Here is a 25,755-nt window from a genome sequence, read left to right as displayed (position 1 = left end):
GCTACTGTACACACGCAAAAATAAATAACTCAAGATGCTCGCAGATATGAAAATAAAACTCATGGAACCAAAGGCTACTGCTGGATTTCTTTCCCCGATATTATGTTAGTTGATTACAGTACTCAGTGCCCTGCTCTACTTAAACCAATGCTACAGTGTTGCATCTCAGGAGGCTTGTCTCTGTTCTCTTCCTTAGCAGCATGGGGGTTCCCTACTGTTATCTAGCTCACCTAATAACATAACCTCATCATTCCCCGGTTTGTCAAAATAAGGACTATTTACAAGGACTATTGAGGGGTTCAACCAGGACAAAGTGAAATGAAACACTCTTTGTTGTTCCATTGGGGATCCCTTTTCTCACTGTACTTCTAACCTGCCTGACCTCTGTCTTGTTTTCCATTACAGTGAACTCCCAATGAGGGATGCCAACTCTTGGAAAGGAAAAAGAAACACAAAAATCCTCACTATCAGTTTTCTTTTTTTAAATTGGAAATTACCTCACCGATGCAACCCACTTACCGATCAGGCGGACTGATCAACAGGCAATCTTCAGTACCACTTTGATTCATATCCTCTTTTCACCAAATAAGCAATGGTCGCTATCAAGCTTCTGAGAAGAGAGGTCTAATTGAAATTTAATTTGATACTGGTGATTGTATTCAAATATTAGCCTCAGAACTAAACATCCCACTCCTCTTCTTCTAAACCGGTTTCATGAAACAGCAAGGGACTGTAGGTCACTGTGTATTGGAAACACTACTGAGGAAAACTATCGACTTTCAACAATAATCCTCTTTGCCTTTGCATTTGGCTTTGGAAAGTATTGCAGCCCTCGGGGCAAGGTTATTTCCCCTATAAACCTCATCTGCATTCCACGGTTGTGCAGTATACTCCTTCTTTGATCCGAGCATGTGGTCTGGCGTCTCTGTACACCGGTATGTATCTTGAAAACAAATATCTTCAGAAATAAATGCACAATGCTGACCTCAAACATTGCACTGGAAATTGCAAAACAACAGGATGTAGTTTTGTAGTTTAAAAACCTGATCCTGTGGCATCCACAACCCTGGACAGGTGACCTCTGACCTGGCTTTGTTATAAATATGATTTCCGAAAGGCAAGGGTCTGGAGTAGGCGACTTGGGATGTCTGTGGGCACTGGAGATGGGATAGGCTTGGAAACCTGATAGGTGTTACATTGCAGGGGTAGAATTATTATCCAGTCAAATTGCTCAGGGTGGGAGGGCCCTGGACACTGCAGAAGATTCAATTAACTTTTTCCTTTTATTATGCTTTTAGTGACCAACCCACTCACTAGTCTTCTGTACATTCAACCTGTTTTCACAAGGCAACCCACGAAGATCGCCCCTTGACGTTTTTGCGCAGCTCCAAACAGCTGCTTCTCCAAAAAGGGGTAAACATCACAATAAGCAGAGAAGGGGCCAAGAACAAAAGCAGCTCAAAAGGTCAAGAGAGGCTAATATCATACCAATGCTAGCCACACAATGGCAAGTGGTGAGTGACCGTCACCTCCCACCACAACTTACACCTACTCTGGATTAAATCACAAACACACAGTATTCAAAAAATAAAACAGCATTTTAACAAAAAGGACAACACATCAAAGATCAGTAGTCATTCACCAATGGTGTCTTGAAAAGGGGAAGCTGCACAAAGGCAAATTAGCTGATGAATGCTTACGGAAACAAGTTCAATTGTGTGGGAAGGTCTTTCACAAATGTGAAAAAAAACTCCACCACAATGCATAGAAACACACCCACACCCACATACAAGAAATACAGAAGACACTAAAATGTTGCAGTAGAAACCAAGCCAAAGAGCTCCGAAGGGAACAGGACTCCTGGCTGAATCACAGGCATTTCATCAAAGTGAAATAGTTTTCATATTCACTGAAGTTGAATTAACCTGTTTATCCAATGTGTACGGATAGAGTTTATTTTGTAGATTTTTTTTTTGACAGCCTCCCCCTTATTTTGTGGAAGAACGAACATGCATTAGCAAATAATTCTGTGTGAGGTGACAGCACTACTGCCTGATGCACAGCAGAATAAGCTAATGCATATTGCAATATACACACACTCGCAACAAATCTAGCATTCTTTAAGAAGTTTCTAGCCTTGTATGGGAATATACTCCCACAGCAAGTTATCGGTGTCCTCCTCAGCATGTTTCTAACACATAATCAGTACGAACTGCACTTAAAATCCCTCTTAGGCAATTTACCAACCTCATCAGCTTACCATTAGAAATAGTAGAACACCATTCCTCAGTACTTCAATACAGCGCTGGAGACTAATCAGAGATTCTGGAACAAGTACGTAAAAGTGTCCCCGTGAAAAAGTATTTGTAACTAAAATACCATCCTCTGCGAAAATGATTCACTAAGAAGATGTATTCATTGGCAATCCACCAAATGCCAGCACAGGTTTATTTTCTTTCAGCTAGTCAATGATACAGCAACCGAACACTGTCCTCAAAGCAAGTGAGCCACAGTGCAACCCAAATCCTCATCTCCACATGCTTTCTGTCTTTGAAACGCAAGGTTGAGCTCCTATCTTGCTACCAGTGGAGTAACAGAATCCAGAGCCAGCAGACAGATGATAATTAATGATGGAGGGCTGGATAAACAGGGAAAAGATGTCCTTGACCTCTGTACAACAGAGTTCTCTGTGGGGTCAAACCATGCGGGTGACCTTTCCGGAGAACTCCCACGGATTGGAGCATTTGGAAGGAAGGGTGCTTATCTTCTTCCTCACCCCATAACCAGCCTTTAAATCGTGCTCTGCTACATTCAATCAGAAATATATATCCAGTGCTGCCAGTCCCTCAAATTTCACAGACACAGAGGCCCTTTGCACTGAGAACTGTCCTTTTCCCAGACACCAAATTCATCTCTTTGTTGTTTCTCTTTGAATAGACATACAGTCCTCAGTGCTGCCGGTTCTCATCTTTTAGAATCATTAAATCAATACCTGGGCTGTACCTGCCCCGTAGGGCAGATATACAAACATAAGGCTAATTGCTTAAAAATATCCTGTTATAAAACACGGCCCACACAACCTGCTATAGTTATGCTAGAAACAGACATTGGCAGCAGTAACACCAACAAAAAACAACAGAACAATGCTTCTGAACACTGACCTGGATAAAGGAGTTTCAAGATAATGGCCATTTCTGAGGATGACAGAAGGGTACACAATACCTCCATTGTGTTGGTGTTGCTCGATGTGTAAATATACACTTGTCCATAAGGAACTGGCTTGAGACCTGCAAACAACTTACACTGTATGCCCTGTGTGTGAACTATTTCATTGATGATTATGGAAGCTATGACTGACCCACCAGACCATGCGTTATGCCTACCCTGAGCACAGTGCCAACTCCCAGTGCTTTTGATCCTTCAGCAAAGACTGACCTCTTCCTCGTTCTAACAAAGAAAATGGGCTTAGTTTTGCTTTTGCTAATTATTAACAGGATAAGGAGGAAAAATTGCTACGGCAACCAAAATAACAGCAATACACCCTCCTTACCCTCCTATTTTGCAAATTCTTTGTGGATAGATTCATAATTATGAAGCAGAACGAGAATAAGTAACACAAGCATGTTAGAGAATGAGCCAAACTGGATTTTTCAGTAAACACTGCCTGTCTAGGCAGCAATCTCGTTCCATCACTTCAAAACGCCTCAGGTCTCTTTGCTCCCCCCCTGACAAGTGTTTACATTTTTAGAGTTCATTCAAACACAAAAAGTTATTCTTTTATTTAAACAACTCTAATTTGTACCAACACTTGTACTTGCGATGAAATGAAGAGCTTTGAAGAAAATTTCTCTTTGAAGAAAAAAAAAAAAAGTAGAAAGAACTTTTATCATTCCAGGTATTGAAATATAGAAGCCCATTTTTACTATTGTTTGGGAATAAAACTTGCTTGACATTCTGACACAAATTACCCAAATTGCTTTTACAGTATGAAGGAAACAGTAGCTATGCTGCATCTTTCTTGTCACCCACTACCTCAATACGAAGCATGAAAAACACCCTCTTCAGTGGAAACTAAACTGATGAACCAACAACGTGCCTCTAAACTATTACTGCATTCCAGGTCCTGTTTGAGGTCCGTCCAGTCTAAAATAACAATCCCTCCACGGGCAATTTACTTTAATAAATCACTCAGGCACATATAGAATGTCTCAGTCTCATGACTGCAGACAGGCAGTCCCCTCATTCTTGCCACTACCCCAATGGAACTCACAGATTTATCCTGATTCAGCTTGATTTTCCAATGCTTTGAATAAAGTTGTCTCATGATATATCTTTTTCTAAACAGCTCCCAGTTGCAATATCTGTTGCATGGCATTTGAAAGTACAGTATCACGTCACTAGGAAAGTTTTTTAAGTCATGACATTATAAGTGACCCCTTTGCCTTTATATCACAGCCCCAGTTTTTCTAGATATGCCTGTTTTAAAAATAAACGATGTAGAAAAAACACAATCATTTTCTTTTTTTAATGCTTCCTCCTTAAAAGCTTTGTGCAGTGAATTACAGCAGTGAATCAGGTGTGGCCTACATACAGCATGGGATCAGCAGACAATACCCTGCACAGACATGGGGATCCTGTCTCAATGCTGTAGGTCTCATCAATATCACGCTCTAACATTAAACTGCAGCTCAAACATCCGCTCCTGAGCCATTGTTCCCTGAGAGATTATAATTTAAGAAGGTGATTATGTTTACCTGATGCAATAGCCGCCAAACCTGCTGAATTATTCAAGCAATTAAATCACAGCCAATTCCTCTAAGCCACAGAGCTCTCAAAGAAAAAGAGTGTTGTAATTCATCAAGACGGATAACACCTAACGAGTATTGCTCAAATACTTTAATTTATTTTATAAAAAAACATGTAATAATGTTAGCTGCTGCAAAAACATCTAAATTCTCCAACAGAGAGAGATATGCCATCTGGAACATCTCATATTGCGTAGAATTTAGTAATGATCAGTGGTTAGACACAAACCCACCTCCTATAGAGAATACTATTCTGTTCCAGCAGTCATACACTATAAATCATTATCATTGATCAGGCATGTGAGATTCTCTATGTATTCTTCAGTCTAGCAATGCTCCAAACACTTAATACTTAAATCACAGAGCTATAACAACTTCGTAACCCCTCTGGTTAGAATTACTACCAAAGAAACAAAAAAGACAGGATGGATTTTAGGATTTAAGTAATTGATTATTTGTAAAGATGTGCTGAGAATTTGATACAGTTTAGAGTCGAGTTCTGTCCCAAGGCAAGTATATTGCACATTAAGGATTTGTTATGCAGCGGGCGACTTTACTCCATCGTTGATTAAAAGCACCAAGACAGGCCTATCAAGCCAAGTTGGATCTATTGTTTCTGACTCTAAAACCCCACAGCTTGCCAGATCCAATTGATTTTTTTGGCAAAGATTTAAAAACGAAATGATTTCATTTGGAACATGTTGCTCCCCCCCCCCCCCCCCCCCCTCCCCCCTTTGAGACAAACCACAGAAAGATTAACTACTCCATTAGATGTTTGCCTTGTTATCGGCTTTAAAACATTACAGCCGTGCGTTGGATCATAACCGCGGTGCTGCATTTTATTTATTTATTTTGTTTACATATAATATATATAATAACTTAATATCTCCTAATTTTTAAAGCAAATGGTTATTAGAAACATTGGGAAATAAAAAGCACTGGAGACTTGGCTAAGATTTCCAAAAGCAACTGCACTGCTTTCACCCCACAAGATTTATAATGCTTTTTACATGTTTAATAGAATATATAAGTTATGCAGGGCAGTAAAATCATTTTCAAATGCATTATTTTTGAATGGGGGCACTACAAAAATCTCTGTGCACTGGGCAGGTGGCGCACTCTGATGAATTCAGTGCAGTGAAATATGAGTGAAAGACAGCGCTGGAGAGGCTGACAACCTCTGTCAGTAATTCAACTGGGTAGATACTGAAAAGGGATGAGTTCAGTGCTTGTGAAAGGTGAGATACTGGCAGCATATACAGGTCTACAGTGCTACTTACTGTACAACACCTTGATAAAAGAAAACTGTGGATAACTTTAGTTTATTCCTTTCAGTGTTGGACCATTGTCAATAGATACACAAAAGCTGTTCCATATAGCACTGCACATGAAGATTGTCTGCAACATTGATAGACTATATTTGGCTGTATGCTGTCACCTTTAGGTTTCTCTGTGTTGAGTGAATTGAATTCAGCACAGAGGTCCCTAGTGGATCAGCGGGTGTTGTAAGTTCTGTGCCTCTGGGTATGATGATATATTTCCAGTTGGGCCCCAACAGCATTGTGCTGCATCGACTGAGAAGGAAAAGGAAGAAAAGCTCCCTCGGCCCCAGCCCAGCAGCCAGGGCTGTTCTTGTTACTCAGTTTTCTTTGCGAGACGGAGCCAGCCCCGAAGCTGTAATCAGTTTCTTTGCATTAATTCTGATTTGATTCAGTTTTTCCAAGTGTCTCTCCCCACCTCGCTTCCAGATGCATGCTGTAGGCTCCAGCAGAGAGTGTGGAGTGTGGACATGCTTTCATCCCACAGAATAGGAACACACAGCTTTATATATATATATATATATATATATATATATATATATATATATACATACTGTATATATATATACACACACACACACACACACACACACATATACACACAGTTGGTTGACTGTATAAATATTGTATAATCTTGCAATCTTGCAAGTTAAACCTACCTACCTAAAATTATTTAGACTATATTATACATTTTCTGGCTGCCAAAGAAAGATATAACACTTGCAAGTTTAACACTCACAAGTTTAGCTTTTGTACTTTCTTCCCTATATTTTTTACCACATAATTCTGCTAGTTTGATGTTTAAGTGCTCTGGTGCACCAAACCCTCTATATACAATATTAAGGGCTGGCCTTACCCCAACCAGCTCACTAAGTCTGCCAACAGGATTCATTAGGATTCAGAAACCCGGATGTTCTTGATCCCAGTCTGCTGGACCACACAGCCTTCTGAATGTTCTTCTTTATTAACAAAAGCCTAATCCTCAAGGCAACCTAATAGAGTTAGTGGTTAATTCAGCAACCTTCTGTTCCTGAGGCTGATTTGCAGGCACTGCCCAGGCGTGAAGCCCATGACTAGGGCTTCCTGTTCCTCACAGTCCCCTGAAACCTGTCTCTCACAGTAGCCCAGGGAACTAAGAGAGGCCTGGATCTTGAAGGCTTGATTCCCTCCCAGCCACCGCAGCCCTCTCTATTTCTCTTTCCTGGTTAACGACAATATAAAAAAGGGTGATTCAGAGTTTTTCTTATTACACAAGAAATCTTTTTGCCTAATTGCTGCTTCAAGTAATTGCGGTTTGGGTTGTTTCCAAAATGGTGCCAGTCCTTGTCTAATTCAGAGTTATTGTTTCTCCACAGTTTAGCATCTACAGCTGACCTCCATGCAGCAATAAAATCACAGTGCCAGGGAAGAAGGCAGTAACTGCAATGACATCATAGAGAACTCCCATATACAAGCTGAACAGAAAAAAAAGAAGAAAAAACAAAACACAAAAACAGTGGTAAGCACTTCATATATAATTTACATCAAGAACCTTGTGCTGGAAGAAGGAAACTGAGGGTGCTTACCAAACTGAGCTCCAACAGTTTTGAAGGAAATAAAGTGTATTTTATTATTCCTCCCTGCTGAAGACTAAACTGCTAATTCCCAAAGAAGACAAAGCCTTCAGCTCCATAAGATCAGAGGGCCGAAGACTCCCATCCTAATCCTTAAATCGATATTGTGACCATATGGTGACTGCTCATTTCGAGCTTTTAAAGTAGATTAGTCAAAGAGTGGATTATTAAAAGGACCAAAGGCTACCTTAAGGCCAGAAGGCCGTTATACAGAGGTGGGTTTGTCAATCGTACAATGGGCTTTGAATAACTCCAGAAATACGTACTACTCAGTTGAGTTGATGGAAACTCTTTGTTAAAGCAAGCTTGGAAAGACCCGAGAGGGTAATTGAAATCCCCGCTAGCGAGCTTCTGTTGCTTGTTTCTCTCACCAGGGCACCTGTGTCTAACATTTCAACCACCCATTGATTCTCCCGTAACTCTGAGCTCGAGTTGAACCTTTCCAAGGCACTTAGCTCTGGCTCCAATGTCAGAGAGCAAGATAAACAAATGCTATTAAAACCCTTGCGGGAGACTGAAGAGAGATAAACTTCACCGTCTTTGATGGTTAAATCCATTTCAAAGCTCAAACTATCTCCAGTACAAGGCTACTATTCAATTAACTCTTGTTCTTAGGCTTGCTGCTCTAATGCTGTCCAAGATAGCAAGGTTCATAAAAGGCGCCTCCAACACTGTCTCTGATATAAGGCTGATAAACCGTCAATCTTCATACGTTCAACATTCTCAGCTCCACTGTGTTTTTGAGTCTTTAAAGATCTCAGTTTGGTTTGTCATTTAGAAAATCCATAAAGTAGAAACTAACATTGACTAGCAGACAAGTTTATTATTTGCATTTACATTTTTGTGCTTGTGTTGTCTTACGCAATTGCACACCGAATCAATGACATCCGGGTCCCTTATTAAACAACTCGGTCATGTTTCACTTGGCTGTACTGTATTTTTACTTACTTGACATCTCTGCTAAGCAACTACAGCCTTCACAATGCACCAAGCTTTCTGGTGATTCACATGTTTACAAATCACAACAAGAGTTTCCACTCATGCAAAAACTGTTTTAACTGCAGTTCAGCTGCATTACGGCTGTGAGAATTTGATTTTTTGTGTGATCTCAAATTCCAGTTGCAGAGAAGATAACCCTGATTTAACAATCTCCTGCCCAAGATCCTGACCTCAACCTAACACTGAAACTATGCTATAGTTAGATCTGGGGATAAAAATAGGCATGTGCTGCTTCCATATCTCAAAGTGGGAATTACAAAAGGTTAGCCAGGAACAGCATGCGTGGACTTCCATTGACTGGAGAGTGAGAACATTCTTTTTGTTAAAAAATAGCCCTCCTCTGTCTGCGCGAAGGACCTCGCACACAGTGTTCAGGTAAAAAAAAAAAATAGGCCCAACAGTGCTCGGTTAAATAATTTGGTGAAGCCATCGCTATTACTGTAGATAAGGTATTAAAGATCAAGTGCTCATGTCTAGAAGGCAGTTTTCAACTTAAGCTAACTAAACTCACTGTGAATGCATAATGAATGACCACACTTTCAATTATTGCATCAGAAACCACCTTCCTATTTCCCCACTTACCCTAGAATCTACATCTAGCACCTATTTCAATGTGTACCAGCAAGGGTACCTCGTACCCTTTCTCCACCCACGGCTACACAGCCTGACCACTAGGATTGCATTATAACAAGAAGACAAGGGCTTTTAAATAGAGGGATGGTTCTCAAGGTGAGCCAGTTAACACTTCAACAATGAGAGATACAGCATATTCCAAACCCCCTTTTTTAACTTTCTTCACAAACCCAGATTGGAATAATGAGTTAGCTGCCAACAATGCAGGGATGTTCTGTCCTGTGTTTATTAACCAGTGAGCATAATAGTCAGACAAAAGGCACAGTGTGTTCAACCATTACCTTTATAATTCAGACTGGTTTAGCTGTTGTAAACATTAGTTATTATATTTTTTGTAGTTCAGGTATTAATATCAATATTTTATTTATTTGTTACAATTTTTTTTGAACTTATCTAAACACATACAATAAGTCAGGAAACAGGCACTTGTTATTTTCCTGGTGCTGCTCACATTAGTACTCGACAATGGTACATTGTGGGTTTGTTTGGTGGTTAGAGCACAAGAGTTGCATCACTGGAGTACATATAAAATAGGGAAGTGGATTTTGATATTTGCCACTATACTTCTGGGTCACTTTATCTGGCCATGATACCATCAATTAAGCACGGCTACGTTTGAGATAATTTAAATAAAAAGTGAAAATAAAATTCCTGCCCCCACCACCCCACACAGTAACTCACTCTCAGAGTTCAACTTTCTCTCAGGGAGTGGAATTTACACTGGGGTCAATGTCATTGATCATGCGAGCGCTGGGCAGTCACTTTTAAGTTAGATCCCTCCTCCCAGAATTCCTTCTTCCAGGGCAACAAAAAGGAAATTGATTATCCATAGACACTCAGGTTTCTGAAGCCTGCACCAATATCTTGTCACGCACAGAAGCTCCAAGGTATTGATTGCCAGAGATCCAACTAGACTGTCCTGCCAATAGCTCATCTTACACTTCATAAAAGTGTTTTTAGTGCTGCATCACGCTGCCGAGATTGAGATAAGGTAGTCAAAGTCCTTTCTCAAGCTTCTTAGCTCACAGCTCAGGCAGCCCAGCTTACAGAAGCTTGTTTATGCAGCCTTGTGGGTAATACAGGCCAGCGTCATGCTTAATCTTACCCTGAACGCACACCAACAAGGTTGACCAGACCCTGAACCCACTGCTTTCCCTACAGCAGTCCAGCACTGTCAATACACTGCAACCCAAGTGCCACAGATAAGACTCCCGTTTCTTAGCAGTTTAAGACATTTCAGGCTTTACTGTAAACTTGGTTAGGTATGACCTTGCCGAATTCATCTCATATGTGACCAATTCAAATCTCAAGCCTCCTTGAACTGACGGCAGAGAATCAGAGAACCAATTGCAATTCAGGATGAGAACAAATTGTTACAGGATCCATCTCATCTGTCTAGGGGATCCTATTCAACAGAAAATGTGCTGTGTTAAGGAAATACTGCCTGCACATTTATCCCATTCTCAAGCCTCTGTCATGTCCACTTCCCACAATGAACATGAGTGAGTGGGATTTCACACCATAAAGCAACCAGGATTTCCTCATCCCCTCCACATTTTTTAAAGAAACTCAGGAGAGCATAGCCAAAGCAGCAGAATCACCAGGGAATGGTTCTAGAACCTGCCCCAGAAGAGGAAACAATTGGGAACAAAGAATAACAAAGGCATTCAATATTTATTTTTAAATGTTTACTACATGGAGTCACTTGTTCTGATATTTAACATAAATTCCTCTGGATTGCACAGTCAAGGATTTTACAACATTTAACTAACCTTAAACAAAAGGTTATTTACGCAATCTGGAAACCTAAAGCCCCCCCAGCACTGAAGAAATTGGAAAATTATAAGATTGAACATAAAAAATGTGGAAGAAATTTGGAACAGTGACTCATAAAGATTTCTATTTTGCTTGCTGTCACTAATGATTAAAAACTAATAGAGTGTCCAGAAAGTTAACATTTGTCAATAAGTACAGTCTTGACTTAGGTTTGCATGCACTGCATCCAAACATAAGCATAGCTACTCTGCTTTCTGTGTGCCCTCCAGGGGAGATTTTCCAATATGAGCAAATTGCCCATACCATAGCTACAGTGGTCATAAATGCAAATTACCCAGAGTGGGACATCTGGCCCCTCTTAAGATTTTTAGTACATTACAAGATACTGGGCAATCGTTGCCATATAGCAAAAGTTAGCCTTATTTGTCAGTTTTGTAAAGAGGTTTAAAAAAAGAAATAAGAAAATAACAATAAAAAAAGAAAAATTGGGGCTCTGGAGTATTCAGGCTGCGTGAGCAGTGAGCTGTTAAATCCTACTTGAGTAGGAACAAAAGCAGGCAAGCCAGCAAATATAACAGAAAGTGTGATTACTACTACAGATTGCTGCTTTATCAGAAAGAACTCTTTCCAGCAAGAACTTCTAGAACCCATCACAGCAACTACAGACATCTTTAAAGAGCATCTTATGGGTTGCTGTTGTTAGTCCTGTCATTAATGAATTAGTCAGGTAAACACAGGTACCTGAACACCGTGGACATTTTCAACTCTTAGTTTTCTTATAGTTGAGAATACTATAGAGGCCACAAAAGATGAAACAGTTCTTGACAGATATGGTATGTGTCTAAATAAATAAATCAAACTTTGTCCAGTAGATTAACATTTTAACAAAGTGTATTTAAGTTATGCATGAATTATAGATACTAGGAAACCATTCCAGTAGAGAAAAAGTAAATATTGATACCCAATATGTTCAGATTTGTTTAGGACATTCAAAAAACAATTAAAAAAAAAAAACATAATGAAAAAAAAGAAAAAAATACAAGCACTTTGCCTGCATGACCAGTGGGCTATTAAATCCTACTTGATTAAGAAAAAAAAAAATGTCAAAGTGAAGTGTAGCAACAGTTAATTAAAGCCACATTTTGCTCTGCTAACCCAGAGAATACAAGCTGAACAGTAAAAGTTCTCTCCAGAATTTTGCTCCACTAATCGAAAGTGTGATTTCCTTGTAGATACAGTAAAGCAGGCAGCGTCTTGCTCTGCTGATCCAGGCAATTTGCACTCTGTAATCCCCTCTGCCTGCGAACTCTGTCGCCTGTATGCTAATCCATATAATTCCCACACTGCAGTAAGTAAACGGGATAGAAGATCCTGAAGCCAAATCCACTTTCTTAAACCTCACCTCAAATCCCTCGCAGCAATAGTATTTTGATCAATCCCCGGTTCAATTTAGTCTCTTATCAATTTGAAGTAATTCTCTTTTTTTTTCTCAATTCACTTGTTTTCCCTTTAACTGGTTCAGGACAGGCCTAGGGTTTCCTCACATAGAGTATATAGAGAAAAGTGCTATTTATTACCTGATCTAAACCCTATATTGCTTTATGGAAAGCTAGCACAAATATTAGGGTCCCAGATTGGGTCATGAAGTCATAAACGACCACCGGCTTGATTATATTAAAAGGAGGGAGCGCCATACCTTTGAAGGTCAGCTGTACTCTTGGGGCTGACAATGGAAGACAGCTGGACACCAGCACCCAGAGACTGAGTGCCAGGAGATGGGTCACCATGCAGAGGCTATGAACGGCCATGGTGTGAAGAGGCCCAATCCTAACCGAAATCTCCCCAAAACCCTAAGGAAACAAGGTAAGACGTTGTTCATTATTCACATATTAGGCCTGGTGTTAGTGCTTATTATTATAGGTCAGCTTAGACTAACTGGGTTTTGATTCCTTACACATTAATTAGTTTTCAGAAGCATAATCACATTTTGGGTAGATGGCTCAATATCCTTTGTAAAAATATTCCAATACATAAATCATATACGATACATAGTAGGTATACAATCAAAAAGTGTGCATTATGTACAACTTATACAATATAATACTGGGGAATCAATCTTAATTTAAAAAAAAAAACACATCAGCAACATTAAATTACAAGCCCATAGCAGACCACACAGCACTGACGGTCACAACAGTATGTTCACTGTTGTAATTACATTCCACCATGAGAACAGTTCCAGAATTACAGCCAATCCTTTTTTGTGTTGAACAGCACTGGTGCTGTTTGAATTGGAAAACAAATACACCATTGCAATCATATCCAGCTATTTTTGGAGGGTTTTTTGGAGTAAAAGTCAAAACTAGATTTTGCTTAGAAATAAACAACTGATTTAGATTAAAATCATGCTTAGTACAGTCATTTAATTACTCATTCAATTTGTACCAAAACCCTACTGGCACTCTCCTTCTCTTCCTATTACTTTACCTTCAGTTCATTATTATTATTATTTGTTTATTTAGCAGACACCTTTATCCAAGGCGACTTACAGAGACTAGGGTGTGTGAACTATGCATCAGCTGCAGAGTCACTTACAACTACGTCTCACCCGAAAGACGGAGCACAAGGAGGTTAAGTGACTTACTCAGGGTCACGCAATGAGTCAGTGGCTGAGGTGGGATTTGAACTGGGGACCTCCTGGTTACAAGCCCTTTTCTTTAACCACTGGACCACACAGCCGACCTACCTACCTTTCTTTTTTATCTTAGCTACACTACCCATTCTCAATCAGCATGGTGTTCCAATGACTGTCTCAGTAAAGCATTCTCACCTGAGGCTGAACCTGCACACAGGACTCAAAAGAGGAAAATATGCCACCGAGCGGAACGACACCTAAAATATGCATTTTCCCAAGCTTGCACTTCCTTCAGCTCTGACTAGACGGCAGTATCAAGCACTATAGCGCCCTCTGGCGGACTCAGATTCGCTCAAATCAACACTGATGCAAACAGTACACGTTTGACATACTTTGTTAAAAGGTTGAGAACATAAAGCAACTCGGGCATTAAAGGGTTAAGCATGCATCAGAGCATATGGACATCGGAATGCACTTTCATTCTTTTCCTTTTCTCCTCCTACTGTTTACCCACTCCATCCCTCAACCCTCTTTCCTGCCCTCTGCTCCCTCGCTCCCTCTCCGCCTGTCTTCTTTTGAATTCCACTTCCTCCTCCCCCCGGTACTGCTTCAGACTCTATCATGTCTCTTTGAGGTCTTTCTGCTTCACAGTGGCACAAATGAGAAACCCTCATATAGACAAATACTGCCCCCACACTCATCAGAGCACAGTAAAAAGAGCAGAGTCATCCACTGCCCTTTGAAGAGAGAATTTGCCTTCCCACTCGGTGCTGTGCACGCCAGCTTTTTGTCCGTTAGCTCCTTTCAAAACCAACCCTCTGCTGCAGACCCCAGTGGGGTCCATATCATTAGTTCTGTGGTCACCCCATCACCCCTTCCGCAACACACCACTAACTTTTCTGCACAAAAGAAGAGCACCCACTCGTGTTAAAAGTGTTTTCAAAATGGCCCATTCAAGAGGAACAAGGAAACAGTGTATTGCGTGTTTTTTTGTTTTGTTTTTTGTTCATCTAAATTTATAGAGCAACCACCAAAAGGTGAAATGGTTTTGATATGCAGCGTAAACGAATATTGAAAGAGTGAGTCTTAAACCTTTGTTAGCCCATAGGACCCCTGAGTCCCTCTTATAATCTTAACCACTATATTTACTAATGTATATATGTATGGAACGGGTCCCAATACCTGTTCTCTGTACTAATGATGTAATGACAGCATGTATGGAGTGATACTCATAACTCATTCAAGATTTTGTATTCACAGTGTACGCCTGCGACGCACAATGCACACATTGTGTTGAATAAATGTTAACAAAGCAACGGGGTTCGTCAAGTTGAGGAATTCAAAAAGAATATCCTACTTTGAATTTAAAAAAAGGATGTTGGTAAATGCTTCCTGCTAAATAATCTGTTGATATTCTAAGAGCTAATCCAGGCAATGTCAAAATACTCACAATGACATAGCAAAAATAATCCACAACCAATATTACTAAGAAACAAAGACACAGCGGAAGGCACTTAACAAGAAAAACAAAAAAACACCAGTGAATAGACCGGATCTACTAAGCTTTTGATAAGCCAGTGCAAAATTGACACCATTGTTTACCAAGGGCTACGTTTTTTACAAATAGTTTATGAACAGTCTACCACTACAGATCAGAATTTTTACAATCCATTTAATATTATATCTGCCACTTCACTTGTGATCCAGCTGTTGGTTTATACAACTATGGATTGAAGGATCTTATCAAGGGTTTTTTCTTAGTTTAAGACACTGAGTTATGCTCAAGTAAGTATATCATGTTTATAGGGTGTTATTGATTTACAACTGAGTATTCTCTCTACTCTCAGAACCTGTTTAGGCTCCAAAGTCTCCCAAGTCAAATCAGCTCAACAGGGCTTTAAACAAGCTTTGTGAAAACTATTACAGGATTTCAAAGTGTAAAAGAAAGTGAGTCACAAAAACGGGAACAAAGAAAAACTTTAACATTATGGATTGCACATAATAGAACTGTAATCTCATGGGATAATATTTGGATTGACTCAAATCAATCTGCCCTCTGTCACTCCCTCTTTCTTACCCTCTTTTAGAAATGCATTTCTACTGTGTGGAAACCAGTCACGCCTTTCAAGCACAACAGGAAAAGTATGTCTAAACCTGGTGGCATTATTGCAATGCGATTGCAAAACAAGTGAAGCGGTCAATTTCTGATCACACAGCGGTTTGAAACGAATCCTTACTTATATGCATCAGTGGTGGTTGAGTTTGGTATGTACAAATTATTAATAAAAAGCTGTTTTTATTTGACTACAACTATTCTTTAGAGGTTATGAATTGATCACTTTTTCAGAAAATATTCAGAAATATTTTTTTGCAAAGGTCAAATATGTAGCATGTCACATGATCAACTGTGCCATAGTTGAGGCCACTTGCAGTTTTTAGTTATTTTGTCAAAGAAAGTAGATTTATCAGAGTTTTAAAGGGGCATGATAGTGGGTGTATATCTGGACAGTGTATCTGTATCCTACTGTAACTGCCATAACACCCCTTCCAATAAAGTGACCACAACCTGAACATAATGAGGGACAATAGACAAGGTTATCACTGCTACAAAGGTGCAACTCACTCACATTTGGGCTCCATTAAAATCCTATGTCACATACACTGTTCAGTTACCTGAATCTGATTTTGGAAAACAATATTCTGTATTCGGAATAAGAGCAAGAGAAAAACTGTGCGTCTCCATGTTAAAAACACCAGCCAATTTAATAAAGTCGACAGGACACCCCCTGGTTAAGTCTAATTGAAGCAAGGGAGTTTTGAAACATTATTACTTGGTTGGGCAATTAACTACACGAAAACAACCCAGTCATTCTAAAATAAAATTTACAACTAACAACTGCAGTATATTTGTTATATTTTAAAAGCCTGTAATAAACCTTGGGAAATTAAATAAACTTTTCCAATTCGCAAAGGAAGTATTTCTTTGCTCATCTGGTAAGATTTTGGTTTGAGGATGAAGGCGGGAGATAGAACAAAACACTTGGGAGTGGTTTTTTCAGATTTCATGGCTGAGCACTTAAAAGTTAGCCTATGTATTTGTTTAATTCCTATCTTCTTTACATGTAACCCCTTAATTTGAGAAACCTAACTTCTCTCATTGAAGTATAATAATGCTATCAGTTTTATTACATTCATGAGTTAATTGTGTGTACTGTCAGTTATTCTACCTGGAGACTATTTAGGCATCAAGAACAGCAATTCAATGTTGAGATTCTATTTTCAGAAAGGAAGCTGGCAGATGAGACCCTGCCTAAGTTATTGTGACAATTACCAATGCCTGTAAGTTAATAAGGCAGATGGAGGCAAAGTTTGTGAGACAGATCCTCATTAAATTGAGAACTATGCATATTATCATACAGAAAAAAGGAGAGAGAGAGAGAGAGAGAGAGAGAGAGAGAGAGAGAGAGATTTTATATAATAGATGGACTTCAGTGAGTTACAGGAAAATAATTCCATCTAGGATTTCTGTGACGTTATAAATTACAAGACCTAAGGTCGAGTAATTTATAAACTGTCACAGAAACCCGAGATTTTCCTTTAACTCACATTAGAGGTCCGTCTGTTATTTATTTTTATAATGCGTGGTTACCCTTGTGATGCTAGTATTAAAAGACGAGGTTCAGCAGTACAGGTATATTATATATATATATATATATATATATATATATATATATATATATATATATATATATAATGTATTTTTGCATTGCATCTACAGGCGACTGAAGCAGGTAATAAATGGTTTGTTTGTTTTAATACCTGAGCCTTAAGTTAATTACTTTTTTGTTTTGTTTTTAAAATTGATAAATCTGAAACAGATGCTAAGATATTTTATTTCCTTTCTCAGTTACTGAAGTGAAACAGATCGACCACGCATTTTTAGAAGTCTCAATATGCTTTTAGTCTAATCATTGTTTCTAGCACATACAACTAACACAAAAATCACTGCAAAAAAAGTAGACCAATTTTAAAAAGTGTATTTAATTTCCTTAAAAGCATTTATAAGCGCTTAAAAACTTTTAGGGGGCTTAATACTTTGTCAAACATGCAATATGACAGACCCACTGGGGAACACCTTACAGAGGTATAAACTACATTAATTAAAACGGAGAAACGGAATCAGAGGAACTGTGTATTTTCTTTTTGCAAGTGTTCGTTATAATTTCATCGACAAGACCTGATTTATAGAGCCCAGGGTCATAAAAAAAAAACAATTTAAGCTATTAAAAAAAACTCCCGGCACGATCCGGTTCCGCTAGTAAACACGTGTCAGCAGACGAACTGCTCAAATCTACAACCCAGGGAATGGGATCGGATTCCCTGGGCGCCGCCGATATCACCGTGTCCGTGCCAATTGCATTACTGGATCTGACATCAACTTTGTAAACGACTCTCTACACTATGTCCGTATTAGCTTTATATGAAGTACAGACACATGCATAATCACTGTTTAAAAACGAGGGGTGCACAGACTCAGCAGCAGACTACTGTTGTGGTTATCTATCTTACGTATTACACCTCCCGCCCACATTAAGCCCTATTTATGCACCAGTTAAGTGACAGGATAACTGATAAATCACAATCTGCTAATGTTTATCTTTTCTTTTTTAAGATCATGTTCATAACCTAACCAGTAAGTTATTTAGCCTATAGTCAAAGCTAAAACATGGTCAAGCAATAGGCCTAGATAGACAAAACTTTGCTGTGTATTATACACAACGAACATGCTAATCTATACCAATTATTTACATTTTCCCATAAACATAAAATTCAAAGCCATTACCTACAGGTAGTTCCATTAGCAAATCACATCAGTACATATACTACAATCTCAATGTGATTGTGCCTTACTACGACTAATAATAATAAATACATAATACAATTCCCGTAAAGTAAACACCTTGATGTGGTATTACTGTCCACAAGCTTCTGACTTTATAAATGATACAAGCCCAGCCCAGGTGGTTGTTTAAAAGCCCCGTTGGTCTCACCCATTACAGGACGCAGTACTGTAAGCGACGAACGCAGGTTAACACAGGCACGATGTATTGTTCTGTTCAATAAGCGTGTAGAACGGCAAATTTCACCACCTACTTTTACTAAAAATTATACATCTATATAGTATCTTGCTAGTAGTCGTCGTCGATGTTTTAACAATAGCAGTATTAAATACTAACAATGTAGCAGTCTATAATACTCAAGAGAGAACGTTTTACAAGCTGTCACTATTTACGTATAGGTTGTTTCATAATAATGTTCCCACTATGGTAGTTATTGCTTATTTTCTTTTTTGGTATTGACAGCGTTTATCAAAATGTTGATAAATACATTTACAATATTTATTGCAGTCTTATCAACATACTACTTACAAGCACCGATAACTTTAATCCTACTTCCATAACATAAGTACAACATAGCTACCAAATTGAACGATCAAGATTAGCCACTGTCGGCGTTAAAATATTTGCAAAAATCATCTAGCTATATCACCACAATGTAAAATAAAATACAATTAAATTAAATTAAATTAAATTAAATTAAATTAAACAAAACGGTGTACTACTACATACCGTTTAACTTTGTTGGAACTGAATAATTCCCATCATAATTCAAAAGCTATATTATCAAGGTCTCATTGGAACACAAACAATGCACACTTCACATTAAAATAAATACATTGAATAGATTGAGAATGAATTACCTTTGTTATGGCCAGTGACTTAATCCCACTTATACATAAACAAACTTGTATATAGAACAGTATCCACTGTAACGGTTTTCCCAAACACGATTTGAAAAAAAACGCAAATCCTTAAAAAAAAATTAAATAAAGTGCTTTGATAATGTCATTAACAAGTTTCTTGATTCCTGTTTTTCATAAACACCTGCGTTCTTGATTTGGGTCTTGCTGCTTACAATCCAAGAATTCTTCAAGCGCGGCTCTCAGTGTGCCCAGGGTAGAAGACGGTCCCCGGCTGGCAATCCCTTGGAAAAGAAACAGAAAGTTGAAAGTATTCCTGTTCCCTAGTTCTCCCTGACCGCTTTAGCAGTTGTCTTCCGCACTAAGGAGCTCCTGACTGCTGGAGAAAAGCTCTGGCAGGTGGATGAAATCAAGTCATTTGCATAACCCCAACCACAAGGCGTGGACTTACCTTTGCTGCCACCGCCCACAGCCCCGCCCCCTAATGCTGGCAGCAGCGTCCCCTTTACATTTGCCTTTTTACATACGCAAGGAAACCTCGCTGTCACTTTATGTACACAGTGTTTTTTCATTATAATCAAACACAGATTTCTAGATAGATTTTGCAGTGTCAGATTTAAACTAGTCAATGTTACCATTTATGATAAACAAATATAGAGGTCATGTTTATTGTATATGAAAATCAGTTCAGTGACTTGTTTTTTTCTTTCATTTTAGTTCTTAATGTAGCTCATAATAACGTTATCAGGTATTCACAAGGCCATACTTTTTGTTGATCTACAAGATTTTATTGTATGTTGACAGTAATGTAATCAAATACAGTATTCAAGCTGGCAGTAGGCCTGCACACACATATACATATACATATATATATAGTTGTATTTAAAAGTTTACATACCCCAATGGAAATGTATACTTTCTAGAAATTTCTCGAAAGCAAAGAATTTTAGGAAAAAATCTTTTGTAGCGAACGTTTTCCTTTTGTGGATGAGGAAAAAAAGTTACAAGAAATAGATGCCTATTGTGAGGTTGCTCTTAGACATTTTAATCAAAGCAGTGTGCAGGTATAAACATAACTTTACAAGCTGCTTTACACCAGGCATACCTATCACCTTGCAAAAGAAACAAACAATTTAGCTGCCAGTAGAAGGTCAATTATTTTCTGAGTTATTTCCTGATCGTTGTTTACATGAACATGTAACATTTCCTGGTAATGCTTTATTTAAATGGAACAGTATGTAGCATTCTTAACACCTTCATAAAGGCTACATTACATTTTATAAGTACATACAGAATCCTCCATAATCACTGTAATGTAAAAGATCGCTACAGTATTTGTACAATGTTCATGTTGTGTTGGTTTTCAAAGTGATTATGAAAGATTTTGCATGTTATCTTCCTTTCTCAGATATTGCTGTACAGTAAATTGAACACTGGAATGAAGACCCTTAGAGATTAAGTAAAGTTCAATTACATTCCGGAGCAGGAGTGTGGGAGTGGACAAGCGAGTGGCTGGACAGTGTTCTGACTGCAAGCCCCACTGGGATAGGTAGCACATTGGCAGCTGGGAGAAGCTTCTCTGTGCTACACATGACTTTCATTCCAATGCTCTCCCCTGCGCAGAGCCCCGGGCAACGTTGCCTCGCTCTGGTTGTTTGCTTTTAATCAGCTCTTTTTATTGTTTTTATTTCCTGTCTTGCTGCTCACTGCCATCTCAAATAAGAGAGGGAGGGGGTTGAGGAGTTTAACCTGCATTCCTATCATTTTATAATCAGTATGTGATATACAGTATTATACATGTACATTTGATTATAAATCTTTGTATGAGCAAGATGGGTAGTTTATGGTAGACGTGCCCAGTTGTGCAGGATGAATTCATTTTAGCACAGTGAAGACATCAAATTAAAATTAAAAGAGTAACACGTAGCCTTTTTTATTTTTATTTTCCAGTTTTCATTGAATTGTGCCCTAGGTACAGTTGAAAAAGGTCCAGAGTAAGCCATTGACTGGTGGTGGAAGACAAAAAAAGGTACCCACAGTAATAAAAGGATATTAAAACCTGCAAAATGATCTTTCTCCCTGGGAGGTACACTGTTCCCATGCATCACATTGCATGTTTATTGAATGTGAAAACTCACCCCAATAGCGAGGTAAGATGATGTTGCACCTTTAGTAAAACAGTGAAAGCCCACGAGGCCAGGCTCTGTGTGGAAAGCCCTTGTTACCAAGGTGGATTATAAGCAGCAGGTTAGGAACAGGACACTGTCCCATTTATTCTCAGCACGGCTCAGGTTCCCCAGCAACACAACCCTCTTATTGTGGTTCTGCGTTCAAGGACAGGCTTTTCACTTTTGAATCCTGCCACACTCTGAGAATACTGACCCCTGATGACCACCAAGACACCAGCCCCCTACACAGCCCCTGATCCCCTTTTCAAGTGATGACCCCCGGATTAGAATTTCATTTTATTAAGTCTCCTTATTCACTGTTTCCAACTTCTCTTTGCTCCTTGTCTTTCTTTTCTAGAAGAGGACTGCTCTTTATACAGTTAAATCTCCCTGCTTTCTCTCCATCTCTGTCACTTTCTTTATTGCAAGTTTTAGATTGCCACGTATTCCATGCAATGTGTTTGCTTGTGTTGCTATAGTTATAATAGTCTCCAATGTGCCAGATGTATCAAGGTCATGTTAAAGTTTAACTGATATAAATATAAAAATAATATTGCAAGAAACAACATCGACAAACTTTTGAGTCATTAAATGAACCCGCTAAGTTGCTTGTAACTAGTTTTGCAATGTAACCATTTTATTTTCCTTCTATAGAAATGGTGTAAAGACCATGCCAAATCTCTTACATTTTCTTTGTCACCGAGTTAGGTTTATTAAGCTCTTATGAAGCTCTTTGCACATTTCTTAAAAAACAAACAAAAAAAAAAAAAAACCTGTATAACACTTGTAAGAAACAACTTGGTTTCAGATATGAATTCCATCCACGATGTACTGTGCTATCCCGTCCAAACGTAAGCAGAATCAATGTTTAAATTAACATGTTAAATGAACTAAAGTTTAGTTTAAGCTATTCTATAGGAACTTCACATAAGCAGGATTATGGTGCTAAATAAACAATATTCTTAGGTTCATTGACACTGAATATTTGGAATCGATGTCAGTAAGAACAAAGTGGATGTGTTTTACAATTGAGCTCACATATACCGGCAGCTTGAACACATCCAATCAAAGCAGTGTTATCCTAACAATTTATCTTTAATAAAGAAAGAATAAAATCTCTGGCACAGGACCCAAAGCATTCTGTCCAAGGTTACCAACTGCACCTTAGCATAGCAGCAGTAGGATTATGTTAGGCTCTTGGTGAAGACTTAGGGGTATTCAGGCCACTCGAAAAATATGCATGTGTGTTAATCTCTTGCTCTCAATTACAGTTATGGGCCTGTTGCATTCTTTAGTTGCAGTGGCATTTATTGGTGACCACTAACCACCATGACAAACCACATCAAATAAACAACAGTGAATAATAAACCACAGCAAACAATCAATAAAAAACAAACAAATACAAGTCCTATTTTATATCGTGCAGTGTACTGTATGGGGGAGGGGGATCAAAAAGTTATAAATATAAAAACAGCCCCCCTTCCTATGTTTCCCTTTGTAAACCATAACATTGCCATTTGGCATGACCTGATTGCCATTGTAAAGACCTACTCTATTTACAAAGCTGGTTATATGCATAATGGCGATAATTGATGGCCTCAGAAAATGATTTGCATGCAGCTTGTGGTGTCTATTGTTTAATTATGACAGACATAGTTTGTCATGGGTATAATTGCATAATTATCATATCAAATTAAAGAGACTCAGCTGGGTTTTGGAGACAACACAGTGCAATAAGTTCTGGCGGTTTTATGAAGAGTTCCTCTTTTCAATTTAAGCCCTGATCTGACTGCTGGCAAACCAGTTTTGTGTTATTTTGAAATCAAACCGGGCAAAATGGTCCTGCATGTTAAAAACCAGTTTCATGGATCCAAATGCCAGCAAGTTGACTGCCGTGTGCGGTTATTTGAATATCTGTCTTCACCCCAGATTCCAGTTCAGGTAACCTGCCCCTTAATGTTTTCAAACTAGCATTTCTGACTGGGTTGAATGGCAGATTAAGCATTCTCAGATCAGTTCTTTATAGAGACTCCTCAATGGCATTCAGAAAGCTGCCTCTCTTCAGAATGCAGTGTTTCTTTGTAGTGGTTCCAATTGGAAAGACAGAATGGTTTAAAAGAAAATGACCCATCAAAGATTTTCTATAATACCAGTACTCCTTATTAAGTGATGTCAGCTGTATAATTGCTAAAACAAGATCTTGTAGCTCATGCAGTACCTAAATAAACACTGCTCCCATTAATAGGCTCTTCATGTGTTCTTTAAAGTTCACCCTTATTACAAAACAATGTTTACTTCTGCCTCACTAAGTTCCATGTTATAATGAGACAAGTAAGCTTTGCCCCTTACTGCATACACACAATTTTGCTGCCCCTGTGTCAATATTGACCCTTTTAAATTGTGATAACAATAGGAATTCCATGGACAATATATCACTTGTTTCAAAAAGCCTTGAGATAGGCACTGTGAATCTTGAGTGGCACAAAAACCCAGTGATAATTTTATCTAACCTGGAATACATTGTTGTTCATTGGGGCTAGTTATATGATTTAACAATTTCGTTAAATTTAGTTTTAGAAATCAAATTGTCTTACACCTACACCTATTTGTAACAAAATTTTTATTTTGCCAAAAATAAGGCTTCCTGCTAAATGTTTTTAAAATAAATTACAAATTGGAATGCATACAGAGAACAAAAAAAATGCAGAGGAATTTGAGCAAACCTCTGCTTGTGAAGGGGCATACAGACTGTAGATTGCATGTGAAGAGGGAGGAACAATCTCAAACTACAAGGAGACGGAGATGAAATTGCCCTGGAAAGTCATGTTTATGTGTGAAACGGCGCACACTGCTGATTGAAAGGAAAGCGGGTGGTCATTGCTGTTTCACCGGCAGCAGAGAGCTTTACAAAGTAAAAGCCGCAGAGCCGACTCCCAGCAAACACTCCCTCTGGCTGCTGCTTGTTTTTTGCACCTGGCAGACTACTGGCCAACGGCACTCTAAAAATGCCCCAGTAAAAAACTACTGGAAGAGCATTAAATTACAAGCAGAAGAGATATTTAAGTTAACCACTGGTGAGATAAATTGTGCTGGTTTAACTTGAAACCCTGTGTGCTAATCAACAACAATATTTGTTTTATTTATTGGTCTGTTCATTTTAATTTGGATTCTTTGTTATGTGATACACGAGTACTGGTACCTCACTGAAAATGTGTATTTAAACATTGGTTCTCATATCAGACATGCTTTTGGTCATCACGGATCACAATAGGATGCATAATAAATCGTTACACCCATAGTGATTAATATATTTCAAAAAGACAACAAATAAATAACCAAATGTGGAGCAATCAGATCTCAATTATTTTTCTATCCTCTGTAGGAAGACAGAAATCCCAAGACATACATGATTCATTTTGAAATTTAAAAGCAGTAGCTTCCCAAGGAAGATAAAGATCAGATTTGAACACAAGTGGCAGTGTGGAATGTGAATTCAATAAAATGGAAGTTTTTGTTGAGTTTTTCAGGATACTTCGACATCTCAACCTTTTTAAAATATGGGAAAAAAACATTTTTTTAACTTTAGGCGCTACATTTTAAATCAAATTACAGTAGTTGAAGACAATGCTCTAGTTTTGAATCAATAATTTGTGACAGAGTTGCATGGAGGTTTATGAAAAAAACAGTTGCCATTACTGAGAGCCTCTTGGGGTCTATATCAGCTGTTCCATGTCTCGCCCCCAGATATCCACTTCCTGCAGAAACCATGGCCCTTGAAAAAGATTTGATGAATATTATTTTTTAGTTTTTTGTTTCAGGCATCAAATGTGAAAAACAAAGAGTAGGCTATTTTTCCCCAGCTGAGCAAATATATATATATAAAAAAAAAAGAACTTGAGCAATATCCCTCCTGCCGAGGTTGACAAGGAGCGAAAGAGCCAGGCAGGCTGCTGAGGAGGTTGGGAGCTGGGGTTGTTCATTAAAAAAACTCAGAACCAGGTAGCGGTATAGAATCTTTCTCCTCTCTCTCTCTCTCTCTCTCTCTC

General features: G+C 38.6%; 1 protein-coding gene across 3 annotated transcripts in view; it reads right to left on the bottom strand.

Moving 5' to 3' along the window:
* LOC131697725 (semaphorin-3F-like) overlaps positions 1 to 19,944 on the bottom strand; it is a 76,708-nt gene extending 56,764 nt beyond the window's left edge. For 2 of the 3 annotated variants that reach the window (XM_058988742.1, XM_058988745.1), the window contains exons 1-2: positions 19,542 to 19,944; positions 12,842 to 12,995 (exon numbers count right to left, since the gene is read on the bottom strand). In XM_058988742.1, the coding sequence (XP_058844725.1) occupies positions 12,842 to 12,953 (112 nt within the window). In that variant the 5' untranslated portion in view covers positions 12,954 to 12,995; positions 19,542 to 19,944. Of the gene's footprint in view, positions 1 to 3,161; positions 3,230 to 12,841; positions 12,996 to 19,541 lie in introns of those variants that run through there. The other variant, XM_058988743.1, reaches the window with a different exon arrangement.
* Positions 19,945 to 25,755: the final 5,811 nt, after the last annotated feature.

The sequence above is a fragment of the Acipenser ruthenus genome, chromosome 16, assembly GCF_902713425.1.
Source record: "Acipenser ruthenus chromosome 16, fAciRut3.2 maternal haplotype, whole genome shotgun sequence".
NCBI lineage: Eukaryota > Metazoa > Chordata > Actinopteri > Acipenseriformes > Acipenseridae > Acipenser > Acipenser ruthenus.
The sequence above is the reverse complement of the archived record's forward strand: the minus strand, read 5'-3'. Positions and strand labels throughout refer to the sequence as shown.